Here is a 14229-nt window from a genome sequence, read left to right on the forward strand (position 1 = left end):
CCTGAACACACACTAAGAACTCTTGCCCCTCTCTGCCCTTTACACTATTATTAGCCAAATCTATATTCAGATAATTAAAGGCCCCCATTATAACTACTCCACAGTTCTTGCACATCTAATTTCCTAGCAAATTTGTTCCTCTACATCTTTCCCAATAGTTGGTGTCTACAGGATACACTGAGCAAAGTAACTGCACTTTTTTTTGTTCTTTGGCTCTAGCCAAATGGATTCTGTCCTTCATCCCTCTGGGACATCCTCTCCAGCACTGCAATGTTCTCCTTAATAAACGCTGCTCCACCACCTCCTTTCTATCTTTCCTTATTGTATCCAAGGATATTTAGTACCCAGTCCTGCCTTTCTTTGAGCCAAAACTCTTATCACAAAATATTCCCACATGGCTATCTGCACCTGCAGCTCACCAACTTTATTTACCACATTCTGCCCATTCACACAAATACACAGTAGCTCGAATTTAGACAATATTGTATTCCTTCTAACTCTGACCCAACCCATCTCTCTCTCTCCCAAATCCTCATGCACCTTGGTGTTCTAATATTACCTTGTGGTTCCCGACACTCTTACTAAATTAGTTAAATCCACCGAACAACACCAGCAAATGGCCCCACAAGGATATCAACCCCAGCTCTGTTCAAGTACTTCCATCTGACCTGCATATGTCCCACCTCTCCCAGAACTGATCCCATTGTCCTGGGAACCTAAAACCCCCTGCGTCATCTCTCCAGCCATTCAGTCATCTGCTCTATCCTATACTCATGTTTCTCTATGTGGTACTGAGAGTAATGAAGAGATTACAACGCTTGAAGCTCTGCTGGCTAGTTTCCTTCCTAGCTCCCTAAAATTCAACTGCAGAACCACATCCCTTTCTACCTATGTTGTTGCTATGGATGTGGAACTCCACCAATGGCTGTTCACCCTCCCTACCCTTAGTGCGCTCTATAGTTGCTCAGTGACATCTTTGACTTGGACACCAGGGAGGCAACATAGCAGCCTGGATTCATGTCTGCAGCTGCAGAAAACCTGTCTGTAACTACTAAATCCCCTATCATTATCGCTTTTCCAATCTTCCCTGTGCTCCCCAGTACAGAAGAGCCAGACATGGTTCCATGAACTTAGATCTCCTTGCACTCCTCAGATTAACCATCATCCTCACCAGGATTCAGAACTGAATACTGGTTGGAGAGTGAGATGCACTCAGGGTGCTTCTGTACTACATGCTTGGTGTTTCTTGACTGCCTGGCAGACATCCATCTCCTCTCTGCCTGCATACCTTTAAGTTGCAGGGTGACCACATCTTTAAACATGCTGTCCACATAGTTCTCAACCTCCCGGATAGGCCAGAGTGACATCAGTTGCTGCTCAAGCTCCGAAGCCCAGTGCTTGAATGGTTGCTGTTGTCAACACGTGTGATTGCCAAGGACACGAGAAGCATCCTGGAGTTCCCACATGGAGCAGGATGTGCACTCCATGGATCCAAGCTGCCCTGCCATTCCGCTACTTATGAGGATATTACACTACTACTTAAATAAATAAGGACTCAACCTGGTCCAGATGGAATATATCCCAGGTTGCTAAAAGAAGCAAAGTAAGGAATAGCAGAAGCATAAGTCACAATCTTTCAATCCTCCTTGGGTACAGGAGTACCGCCAGAGAAATAGAGGGTTGCTCATGTTATACCACTATTTAAGAAAAGGGAGAGAGATAAACCAGGAATCTACAGGTCAGTCAGCCTAACATTGTTGTAAGTTCCTAGAAACCATTATAAGGGACAAAATAAACTTTCATTTGGAAAGGCACAGGATAATAAAGGAGAGCCAGCATGAATTTGTCATGTAAATCCTGTCCAACTAACTTGATTGAATGTTTTAATGAGGTGACAAAAGAAAGTTGACAAAAGAAATGCAGTGGATGGTGTCTATGTGGGCTTCTGGGAGGCATTTGCCAAAAGTACACACTGGAAGCTTAATGGAAATCCATGGTATAAGAGGAAAGTAGCAGTATAGATGCAAAATTGGCTCAATGATAGGAAGTAAAGGGTGGTGGTGGATGATGTTTTTTCCTAGACTGGGAGGTGGTTTGCAATGGTCTTCCCCAAGGGTCAGTTTTGCATCCACTATTCTTTTAAAATTTTATAAACAACCCAGATCCAGGTATAATGAGCAACATCATAAATTTTTCAAATGATATGTAGCTTGGCAGAGTAGTAGGTCATGAAGAAAATGGTTTTTATAGGTTTCAGGATGAAGGTGAAGTGTACAGAAGCATGCAGGTCAGAGGCGAGTAACTCACCTCCTGACTCCCCAAAGCTTGTCGACCATCCACAAGGTACAAGTTAGGAGTGTGATGCAATACTCTTCACTTGTCTGGATTAGTGCAGCTCCAACAACACTCAAGAAGCTCAATACTATCCAAGACAAAGCAGCCCACTTGATTTGCACCCCATCCACCACCTTAAACATTCTCTCCACCACCGACAGAGTGGAAGCAGTGCATATGATCTACATGATGATGCAGCAACTCACCAACAGCACCTTCCAAATCCATAACCTCCACCATCGAGGAGGGCAAGGCCAGGAGATGCATGGAAACACCAGCTGCAACTTCCGCTCCAAGCCACACACCATCCTTACTTGGAACTATATCACCATTCTTTCACTTGTTACTGGATCAAAATCCTGGAACTCCCTTCCTAACATCATCATGGATGTACCTACACCAAATGGACTGCAGCAGTTCAAAGTGGCAACTGACCACCACAGGAATTAGGGATGGGCAATAAATGCTGGCCTAGTCAGCGATGCCACACCCCATAAATGAATAAATAAAATAAAGATGGAGTTCAATACAAGAGGTTTGAAGTGATGTGCTTTGGGAGGACAAATATATAGAGATAGTGTACTATAACAGGCATGATTTTGATAACTGTACATGTGTAGATGAGCAGAGACATCTTGTTGTCCATGCATACAAATCCCAAAGATGGCAGGCCCAGTTAATAAGGTGGTTAAAAAAATATATCATATCGGTTACTTAGATTCATAAATGAGGAATATAACTTAAAAACAAAGAGATCACTTTAGAACTTCATAAATTCCTCGTTTGGCCTTAGATAGAGTATCATGGACAATTATGGGCACCAAGCTTCAAAAGCATTAGAAAGGGTACACCTGAGGTTTACCAGGATGAAACCACAGATGAGGGACTTCAGTTAGGAGAAAAGCAGTGGCTCAGCACCATTTCTCAAGGGCAATTAGGGATGGGCAATAAATGCTGACCTAGCCAGTGGTGCCTCAAATCCTGTGAAAGAATTTAAATAAAGGCTGGAAAGGTTGGGTCTGTTCGTGTTTGAACATGGAAGGTTAAGCAATAACCTACTCAAGGCTGTCAAGATGATGAGACATTTTATATGTTAAGGAGGGAAAAATTATTCCCTCTGGTAGGGGGACAGGGAGGACGGGTTGCGGTAAGTGGTAAATAGCTCGAGGTCATGGATTCAAAGCCATTGGAAAAAGATCTAGGGTGAGATGAGGGGAGAATTTTTAATTCAAAAGTTGTAAGGATCTAGAACATTCTGCCAGAAAAGGGGGCAAAAACTAATTTCACAATCTTTTTTCAAAAGGGAATTGGACAGGTAATTGAGGATGAGAAACTTACAGGGCTAAAGATAAAAAGCGGAGATATGGGATTAAGCACAACCGCTCTTTCAAAAAGCCAACACAGGAATTATGAGCCAAATAACATATTTAGTGCTTTAAGTTCCTTGAATTCCACATTAAATTTGTAATTCATCCATAGTTAAAAGGATAATAAATAATCAACCCCAGAGTAGGATGCAATACGTCTCAGATTGACTTACCAAACAGTGCTATCAACCTGGTCGGAAGAATGCTGACAATAATCAAGCTGTGCAAACAATGGGAAAAGCACCTGGACACCACCAATGGAATGTATGGCACTTTGTACAGAATGTGTTACAACAGCTTTGACATCCTATTAAAAGAAGTTTGAAATCAAAAATCTTTAAAGAAGAACTTTATAGTTGTATCTTTACACAAATGCTTTGTAAATGGGAGGAGAAAACTTGATTATATTTGGATTTTCTTAAACCTTGATAAAACATTAAAAACAAAACTAATCAGTTTATTATAGTTTGACCTGTCAGAGTTTTCATATCTCAAACTCATTTTAAAGTTGAGTTTATTATCCTAAAGTTCTAGCCCCAATATGGCCTTTTTGCAGTTCAACAAAATCCTTCATCTCAAATCTTACATCTAAATATTTTATTCATATAAATAGATCATTAGGCCAGATTAAAAACTAAATCTTAATTTTGCCTTACACATATTCAGTACCTCAAGTAGTAACAAAAACAACAAGTTGTAAAGGTTCGGAACCTTGAAAATTCAAATGCACCTGAATTGTCTTATTCCCTCATTTCTGACATTTCATCATATAAAATATTTATAGTCATAGAGCACAGAAAAAGGCCCTTCTGTCAATCAAGTCTGCACTGGTCAAAGAAGTACCTAACTATTTTAATCCCATTTTCTAGCACCAGGACCATTGCCTTGTATGGCATTGCAAGTGCACATCCAAATACTTCGTAAATGTTATGAGGGTTTCTGCCTCTACCCCCCTTTCAGGCAGTGAGTTCCAGATTCCCACCACCCTCTGGGTAAAAAAATTTTTCCCCTCATCCCATCTAACCTCTTACCTTAAATCTATACCGCCTAGTTACTGATCCCTCCATCAAGGGGAAAAGTTCCTTCTCTGTCTACCCTCATCTATGCCCCTCATAATTTTATACACCTCAATCACGTCCACCCCCCCCCCCTCAATCTCCTCTGCTCCAGGGAAAATAACCCCAGTCTATCCAATCTCTCCTCATAACTAAAACTCTCCAGCCCAGGCAACACCCTGGTAAATCTCTGCACTCTTCCTAGTGTAATCACATCCTTCCTATAATGTGAGTTCCAGAATTTGTCCATAAACCTAACTTTGCCCTAACTTTCAGATATTTCAGGTAACAACATATTTTCCAACATAAAAACTGCTTACTGCACTTTTACCAGTATAATACAGCTAAAGAATTTGGCTTTTACCTGAAGCATTAGAGCATGTGGAGAATGAACAAAAATAGATGGATTATCCTTCGGGGATGATTCTAGACAGAGCTGAGCATCTGTAGCCTTTGGATTGTATGTGAATGCAATGCTACTAGACAGCTTGCCATCATAGAGCAGTGACTTGTGGTGCTCAGCAAGTAGGAGGTCACTTTCTGCCTTGAATTTGAAAGTACCCTGGAAAACCGCAGAGAAATTACAATTCAGAAACGCACTTTATTATATAAAGTTAAGCCCAAGTTTATTTATTAATACAGATCAACTCATTTCCCACAGCTTAACAAGACATACAAACTTGAAAACTGGCCTGTCTGGCATTGATTGAAACCCAAATTCACTGGATTTCCTACGTTTGCCTGTAGTGTTAACACAGAATAATTCAAGAAAAATTAAGAGTAAGTATCATTTCTGAACTTCTAGTTGACTGACAAAATTTCAAATAGCAGTGCAGAGGGTTGACTTACAACTCTGATTCATGCTGCAGCATACTGAAAAAGCTTGTCAAATACCAAATTTGGTCTAAAACAATACTGGCATATTATTGAAAACCCAGAAAGCTCAATTAAAACTCCTGGGATAAGATGATGGTATTGCAAAGAGTTATGCACATAATGCACAAAACAGTAAACAGAGGCAGATAGCAGATGGAGTATAATGGGAAAAGGGGAACTTGTCCACTTTGACAGGAAGAACAGAAAAGCATCTTATTATTTAAATGGCGAGAGATTGCAGAACTGCAGTACAAAGGGATATGGGTGTCCTGGTACACTAATCAGGACGAAGTTAGTATGCAGGTACAGCAAGTGATTAGGAAGGCAAATGGAATGTTGTCCTTTATTGCAAGGGGAATGGAATCTAAAAGTAGGAATGTTGTGCTACTGTTATACAAGGTGTTGGTGAGACCACATCTAGAATACACTGTACAGTTTTGGTCTCCTTATTTAAGGATATAAACGTGTTAGCAGTTCAGAGAAGGCACACTCTACTGATACCTGGAATGGGGGGTTTATCTTAGGAGGAAAGATTGGACAGGCTGGACCTGCATCCATTGGAGTTTAGAAGAGTGAGAGGTAATCTTATTGAACCATAAGATCCTGAGGGGAATTGACGAGGTGGATGCTGAAAGGATGTTTCTCCTTGTGCAAGAGACTAGAACTAGGGGACACAGTTTAAAAATAAGGGGTTTCCCATTTAAGACAGAGATGAGAAGAAGTTTTTTCTTTCAGAAGGTTTGGTCATGAGTCTCTGGAACACTCTTCCCTATACAGCAGTGGAGGCAGGGTCTTTGAATATTTTTAAGGCAGAGGTTGATAAGACTTAACTAACAAGGGAGTCAAAGGTTATCGGAGGTAGGTAGAATGTGGAGTTGAGACCACAATTACTTCAGCCATGATGTTATTGAATGGTGAAGCAGGGGCTAAATGGCCTACTCCTGCTCCTAGCTCGTATCTATATATGAGACATGTTAATATAACAAGGTTCAATTCTACTTAACTGCAAACACAAGATTTAACAAGGCTACTCTACTATACCTTCATAGAAACCAATGTGCAATTGTCACAAATGGAACCATGTCCAAAACAAAGTCAGCTGCCTAACTCCCACAATATTACATAGAATTAACAGCACAGAATTAAGCCATTCAAACCAATAAGTCTGTCCTGGTGTTGTTGCTTCATGAGTCTCCTCCCACCTTATTTAATTTCACCCTAGTACCATATCCATCTACTCCTTTGTCTTTCACGTATTTTATAACTTGGCCTTAAATGCCTCTTAAATGCTATTCATCTAAACCACACAATGTGGTCATAAATTCTCCATTCTCTCCTCTCTGAGCAAAGAAATTTCACCTTACTTCTTACTGGATTTATTAGTGACTATCTTATAATTATGGTCCCTAGTTTTGGGCTCCCACACAAGTGGAAACATCTTCTTTAGGGAATTCCCTCCCAAAGTCTTTCCCATTCTCTCTTTCCTCTTTTAAAAGACTTAAAAGTTACCTCTTTAATCCAACTTTTGGTCATCTGCCCTAAAATCTCCTAATGCAGTTCAGTGTCAACTTTTGTTTATAACACTCCTGTCTGTGACACACCTCAGGATAATTTACTAAGATAAAGGCACTATATAAATTGTTGATGACCCTATCAAGCACTTTCAAAACTTTAAAGACTTGTTCCCAGGTCACTGCTGAGTCTTCCATTTTCTAGAGAAAAGAGCACCAGCTTGTTCAGTATTTTCTAGTAGCTGTACCCTCTCAGTTCCAGTACTATCCATGTATATATTTATTCCCCTTTTGGCAGTGCTTCTATATCATTTTTGTGATATGGAGACCAGAACTCTACACAGTACTCCAAGTGCGGTCCAAATAAAAATCTGTACAAGTTTAACATAATATCTATAGCTTTTGAATTCTACTCCTTTGTTTGCACTTTATGTGGCTTTGTTATTTTGCATTGTTACCTTAATGATCCGTAAATCCCTAGATCTCTTTACCTCTATACCTCATTTTGATTCATATTTTCAAAGTGTAGATGGTCTCCTTCTTCCTCCTACTAAAATAACCATGTCACACTTCTCTATGTGATTTGTCATATACACAGCCATTCTGCAAGTTTGTTATCATCTTGTATTTTAGCACACTCATCCTCCCCCAATTTGGTGCCAGCTATAAATGCTGATATAGTACTTCTGATTCCCAAGTCCAAACCATGTAAATGGTGAACAGCTGTCTCACCACCAATCCCTGTGAAAATCATTTCCCATCTTTACCAGTCTGCGTAATTACTTTTAACCTTTACTCGTTACTCTTTTGAGGCAATTTTTTGTCCGTTCTGCTACTTGTGCCCTGACTCCACATGTTCTGACCTTAGTTAAGAATCAACCATGTGGTACCTTATCGAAGGCCTTTTGAAAGCCCACGTACATTCAATCTATTATTTCAATCTACTCTTTCTAGTACAACTTCAAATAATTCAATAAAGTTGGTCCAGCATGGCCTTCCCTTTTAAAATCTATGCTGACTATTTTATATTCTCAGTTTCTAAATGTAGTTCTATTACATCTTTGGGCAATACCTTGCATACCATCTTTTGAATCTACATGATAGAGTACAAGACCAGTGGCTTTTTGTTACTCATCCTGTAACAGCACCCATTCCGAATCCACATTAACATTTTGTATTATGAACGTGGGGAAGTTTGATTGAGAGGTCTCCAAGTGCAGCATGTGTGCTACCATGTCACAACCTCCATGGCACAATCTTATTTGCTACCTGTAATTTAAAAAATACTAAAAATTGCAAAGTCACAAGAAGTCGTCTTGTATCATTGGTATTAATCCGAATTGTTAAGGGCTGCAATTGATTTGAATTCTACAGTAACCACTTACTGACCGGCAGCCTGGCTAGTGACTCAGATCTCAAAAATCAAAAGTGTCAGATATCTTCAAACTACATTCTTTCGTTAAAGTACCTTATATCCAGGGCCAAGTTGATATATTGCAAATATCTGTGCTGCATTTAGAGCTTCAGCAAAGACATAAACTGCTCCAAGTTGCCCACAGAATACTCGATTCGCATCTGCTGTTTCCGAAGATCCCAGGAAACATTTGTCAAACGTCTAAAAGTATAAACAAACTTAATGATTAAGTTATTAATGTCTGTACATTATGCAACTTACGTCAAATTTTACACCTCTTAACAAGGTGATAATTTACAAAACCGGTTTTTTGCAAGGACGTTTTAGTGTTTGATAAGCCACATCAAGACATAGCTCACATAATCTCTCCCACTTCTCCAATATGAAGGCATACCCCACCCACATCTTTAAGATAGTGGTACTAAACCCAATATATTCCGCTGTGAGGAATTTAAAAGTACACAGATTGAGGGATCAGTGTGTACAGGATGATACACTCAGTGGAAATGACTATAAAAAATGGGAAATATTTTTTCTTTCGGGACCTTCATATCTTCCTGTAGACTAACCAAGAAATGAAATACATCAACTGGGCAAGAACCAAATCTCACTAAATTCAAGCAATAATGCCAGGAACCCCACACACTACATGATGCAATTCTATAAATATTTTTAAAAGAAACTTATTTCATTTAAGCTCACAAGGTAGCCTTGGAGACAATATATTGCTTACCAAGTGGTAAGAAAATTAATTCTGCTAAACTTCATTTAAGGTAAAGTATTAGATTTACGGTAGGACAGTATTGTCCAATACATTATCCACTAACCACATGTAGCTAATTCATAATCCAGATGTGGCTAATTGCATTTATTATATATTAAAATGAGAAATGGATATACTACAATTGGATGTGTGATCTCAATACACATTTACATGGCATATGCACACGCAATTCAGTCCTTCTGTACAGTCTTTGGGAAATTGACAAGAGAAAGAGCAGAGTGCGCAAGAGCTTTCAAATTCTACTTCCTTTGTGACTGAACAGTGGGAATTTTTTTTGTAATTATACAATTATTTATGCAAGGTTTTCTATTAAAATTAATGAGATGATGTTTATCAATCCTCCTCAGTGCAAGAAAGAATTCCCTGACTTCCAGCACATAAACTGTAATATGTATAGTAAAAATTCAATTATCTAGGTAAAGGAATTAGAGTGAAAGAGACTAATCCAAAGAAGGAGTAAGGATGGAGGCAGGAATTTTCAGTTAGGTGAACTGTAATCTGGAATGCTGAAGGTTTTGATGACAGCTACTTTGCTCTGAGCATCCCCAATGGTAAAACCATCATGCAGGCCCAAAACATTGTGTTAGTTTCTTCACTGTTGAAAATATGTCTTCTGTGTTTTGAGTGAAGCCAAAGTATTTTTTATACTCAAGAACCACTTTCATTATGAAAACAGAAAATGAACTAGGGGATTTAAAATACAAGGAGGATATCAAAAATCTTTTGCCTGGATTCATGGAATACATGATTAAACATATTTCAGTTTCAAAAGGTTCATATTTGCTGGATTCAATAAGCTCAAGTGCACAGCCTTCAAGACAGCAGAAAAGATAAGTACGGTAAATTGCTATCTAAAACATGCAGGCATTAAGTTGAAATTTTTAAATCTTTACCTTCCATGTAAAAGAATTTGCACATAATTTGTTTTTGAAAATTCTCAGGTTCTAATTAATATAAGTAAATAAAAACAAAATATTGTGGTTGCTGGAGATGGGAAATAAAAACAGCAAGTGCTGGAAAAACTCCGCAGGCCTGGCAGCATCTGTGGAGAGAGAAACAGAGTTAACGTTTAGAGACCAACATATGTCTTAAATCATACTGGACTCGAAACATTAACTCTGTTTCTCTCTCCACAGATGCTGCCAGAATGGCTGACTTTTTCCAGCACTTTGTTTTCATCTAATTAAGGCAATTTTTTTTTTAACTCAAAAAGGAAGAAATGACCAAGTTATCCTAATTTGTTACTCCAAAATAATTAAGATCCAATTTCCAAAATTGTCTCAAAATCATTCCGCAGAACTAAGAATAACTTGAATAACCATTTTACATCATCAGTATATTTACCATGCATGTACCGATAAATAGAAAACTAGAGTAAAGAATATCAAATGGAGACCGAACCTTGTATTCCAGTTCCAAGAGACATTTGCACTCAAGCTTTTCCCAAAGAACTAGTCTGCCAATTTTGGATGGATCAAAGGAACTCCAGCAAGAAATTAGAGGTGCAGTCATGAAAACATCTATGGGCTGGGATCTATTCACTCAGTCATGGAAATTAGCATGAATACAAAATGAATTGACTTTCAAAAGGAAAACAAATCAAAAGTTTTTTAAACCAGATACCTTTTACTTTTCTTTGTGGCGTTATTTGTGAACTTAGAAATGGGGTCAGAAATATTTATGATTAAAGAAATACAATTCAGGTTAAAAAAAAAAAATCACAAAAAAAATTTACGTTATTTGAACAAAAAAAATTTAAACTGACCTCTAAATCTACAATAAAGGTTACAAATTTGTAACTTTACAATGCTACTTACGTCACTGGTATTCACAAGCCATGTGATCTCTCCAAAAGAGGCTAGCTCGCCATTCACATAGCACCGGATCTCACTGTTTTTCCAACGATTGTAGATATGCACTATAGTCACCATGTACCACTATAACAAAGAATCTCTAATTTAGCCTTGCTATATTTTAAACAATTTAAATGCCCTGAAGAAATGGACAATCAAAAGATGCTCACTGCCTCATGTTAAAGTATACAATATACAGGAATGTAAATTGTATTAGCATAACATTTTTTATTTAAGTTAATTACCTTGCTGTTTTCAAATACAATAGCTTTCCTTGGCTAAAATTCTCCTAGAAAGCAACACTGGCATTTCTACTATAATGAACAATATGTCCACATTTATATGGGGAAGAAAATGGATAAACCAGAAATGACCATCACGTGTACAATTTAGGCCACATTTTTTTTCAATACTACAAATTTCAGAGTCACTTTCAGTCCAAGATATGAATGTTATATTCCAAGTATTGGTATCTCAAGCTCATTACATTGGCTGGTGAAAAATTAAATCTTGCTGTCTGTTGGCTGACTCAAGCAACAATGATTACAGTTCTCCTGGCCGATACCTTACCCTCCATAAACATCATCTCATTCAAAACTCTATTACTCAAATTCTATCCCATAAGTCCAGCTTACCCACCATCCCCACCTTAGTTGACCAACATTAACTCCAATCATACCAGTGCCTCAAATTTAAAATCCTCATCCTTGTATTTAAAACACTCCATGACATCCCATCCCTCCACTACCCTCATCACTACAACTCCTCTAACCTTACAATGTTCCCATCCACCACCACCTCCTCCCACATCACCATATCTCTACATTCTTCAGACTCTAGCCTGTTAGGTATACTCCCTCCCTTTAACCCACCACTTGCAGCAATGCCTTCAGCCATATAGATCCCGCTCTCAAATTCCTTCCCAGACTAGTACACCTTCCTTTCCTCTTTTACAACCCTTACACCACCTAATCTCTTCTCCTTTGGATCGACATCTATCCACTTTCCTTTTCTACCTTGAGGGCAACAACTAATATTGAGATGTGGTTACAAGCACTGGCCATTCCTTGCTCATATGGTCTTTGTTCAGAGTAGCAAAAGTTGACAACCCAGTCAACCAAAGGCATCACAAATGAACCCAGACATCATCCTCTTCAGACATCAACACGTGCATACTGTTTATTTATCAAGAAACCAGCACATGCAGTTAGATTCTTCCCCACTGATCCCAGGAACCAATGCAAATCCTAGTGCTCCAACCAGCAGTTAACTAGGACCAACATGAAATACATTTGGGACTTTGCATATCTGTATGGTTTTTAAACACATAATGTCATGCATTTACCCCAGTGATTATGCAAACCTTCCAGCTGGAAACAAAATGCTTCAAATAAGAGGGGGCCAGTTTTCATTATAAACAGTCAAAAACTTGGCATTAGCATGTCGGTTATTCAGGAAAATATATTTATAAGAATAGTTTGTGGATACTTAGCAGCAAGTAATTTAAATCTCCTGAGCAACTGAAAAATAAACTTCTGCCATCACTATCAAGACAAGCATATTAGATGGTTAATACTTGCCTTCTGTGGTTTGAAGTCATACTTTACACAATGTTGGAATCCTTTTCCTTTTGATTTTATTGATGTCACAATCAAACAACCACCAACAAAATGAGCAGAATATCCAAGTCCTTTATTGGTACGAAAGCTAGTGGAAAGAATAAGCTTTTTAATTAGTACTTTCAGCTTCATCAATAACTTTATCAACTCACCAAGTAATATTGCAAAACCTGCAAACAAAGTGAAAAGTAAAGAGACCTAAATTCATAGATCTCCTGTGACATGATTCATGATGAGTCAAACATTATACCTTTGCAAAGAGCACTGGGAACGGGGAAAGGTGTGCTGAAAGAATTTGGACAGAAGTGAGTCAAATATAGACTAACAATGAAACAGGTTTTTTTTTAAAATGGGATCCATTCAAAAATAAATAGTGGATTGATAAATATAATTGCTCCCCCCAGCTATAAAACTAAATCTATGCACATCTTAAAAAAAAGAAACTGTATACTCAAGATATTAACAATGCAATTTGCCTCATCTGCTCACAATGCATGTTTTTACAGAGAGAACCAAGAAAAAACTGAAATTAAACCAAACTAATTCTCATAACATTATCATTACCGAGTACTGCGTCGCAGTGCCCAGTGTTATTAAACAGTGCTGCTTAAATTAACATTAAAATTTGGAAACAACAGTGAAGTACTGTGAATGTTGGAAATTTTTTTAAAAAACAAAAAAAATGCTCATGGCACTCAGCAAGTCAAGTCAGACTTGAATTGTTAACTCTGTTCCTCTCTCCACAAATGCAGTTTGACCTACTGACTGTTTCCAGCAATTTCCATTTAAAAATCCAGGGCTTGCCTCCATTCAAAATCTCCTCCTAAAATGTAAATAGTGACACTGTTCCTGTGAAACAATTGTTTAGCAAACAGCAAAGAGCACTTCAAGAAGATATAGATAGGTTAACAGAATAGGCGGGCAAGTAAAAGACATAAATGCAATGTCAATTAAGCAGATGGTAATAAGTTTGGGGAGAAAAAGTACTGAATGAGACTACACATTTAATAGAAAGACACTAAAGGGTATGGACGAACAGAACCCGTAAGGGCTCAAACAATTCCCTGAAGGCTCAAATGCAAGTGAATAGTGTAATAAAAATGGTCACAGATACAGTAATAATTAATTTATACACAACACTGCTTAGGCCTCAAGTACGAGCACTTTGTGCAGTTTTAAACAGTCCGTCATCAAAGAGCATTAAAGCTAATGAGAATAGACAGCATTAATTATGCCAGAGGTGGGAACAGACCTTGAGATAATGCTCTTTTGTCTGTGACATCGTTTGATTATCTGCTCCTATCACTGCTTGCTTGTCCCTACAACCACACAGCCCCCCCCACCCCAACCAAACTGTGCATGCTCCAACAATAATGATATCAACATAGACAGTAAAGTTCACTGAGTGGGAACTGA

General features: G+C 38.3%; 1 protein-coding gene across 2 annotated transcripts in view; it reads right to left on the reverse strand.

The window, feature by feature from the left end:
- Window positions 1-14229, reverse strand: part of lrba (LPS responsive beige-like anchor protein) — a 917803-nt gene that overhangs the window by 823346 nt on the left and 80228 nt on the right. For both annotated transcript variants that reach the window (XM_041200623.1, XM_041200530.1), the window contains exons 6-10: window positions 12775-12901; window positions 11159-11278; window positions 8612-8758; window positions 5121-5318; window positions 3875-4008 (exon numbers count right to left, since the gene is read on the reverse strand). In XM_041200623.1, coding sequence (XP_041056557.1) covers window positions 3875-4008; window positions 5121-5318; window positions 8612-8758; window positions 11159-11278; window positions 12775-12901 — 726 coding nt within the window. The remainder of the gene's footprint in view (window positions 1-3874; window positions 4009-5120; window positions 5319-8611; window positions 8759-11158; window positions 11279-12774; window positions 12902-14229) is intronic.

The sequence above is a fragment of the Carcharodon carcharias genome, chromosome 1, assembly GCF_017639515.1.
Source record: "Carcharodon carcharias isolate sCarCar2 chromosome 1, sCarCar2.pri, whole genome shotgun sequence".
Lineage (NCBI taxonomy): Eukaryota > Metazoa > Chordata > Chondrichthyes > Lamniformes > Lamnidae > Carcharodon > Carcharodon carcharias.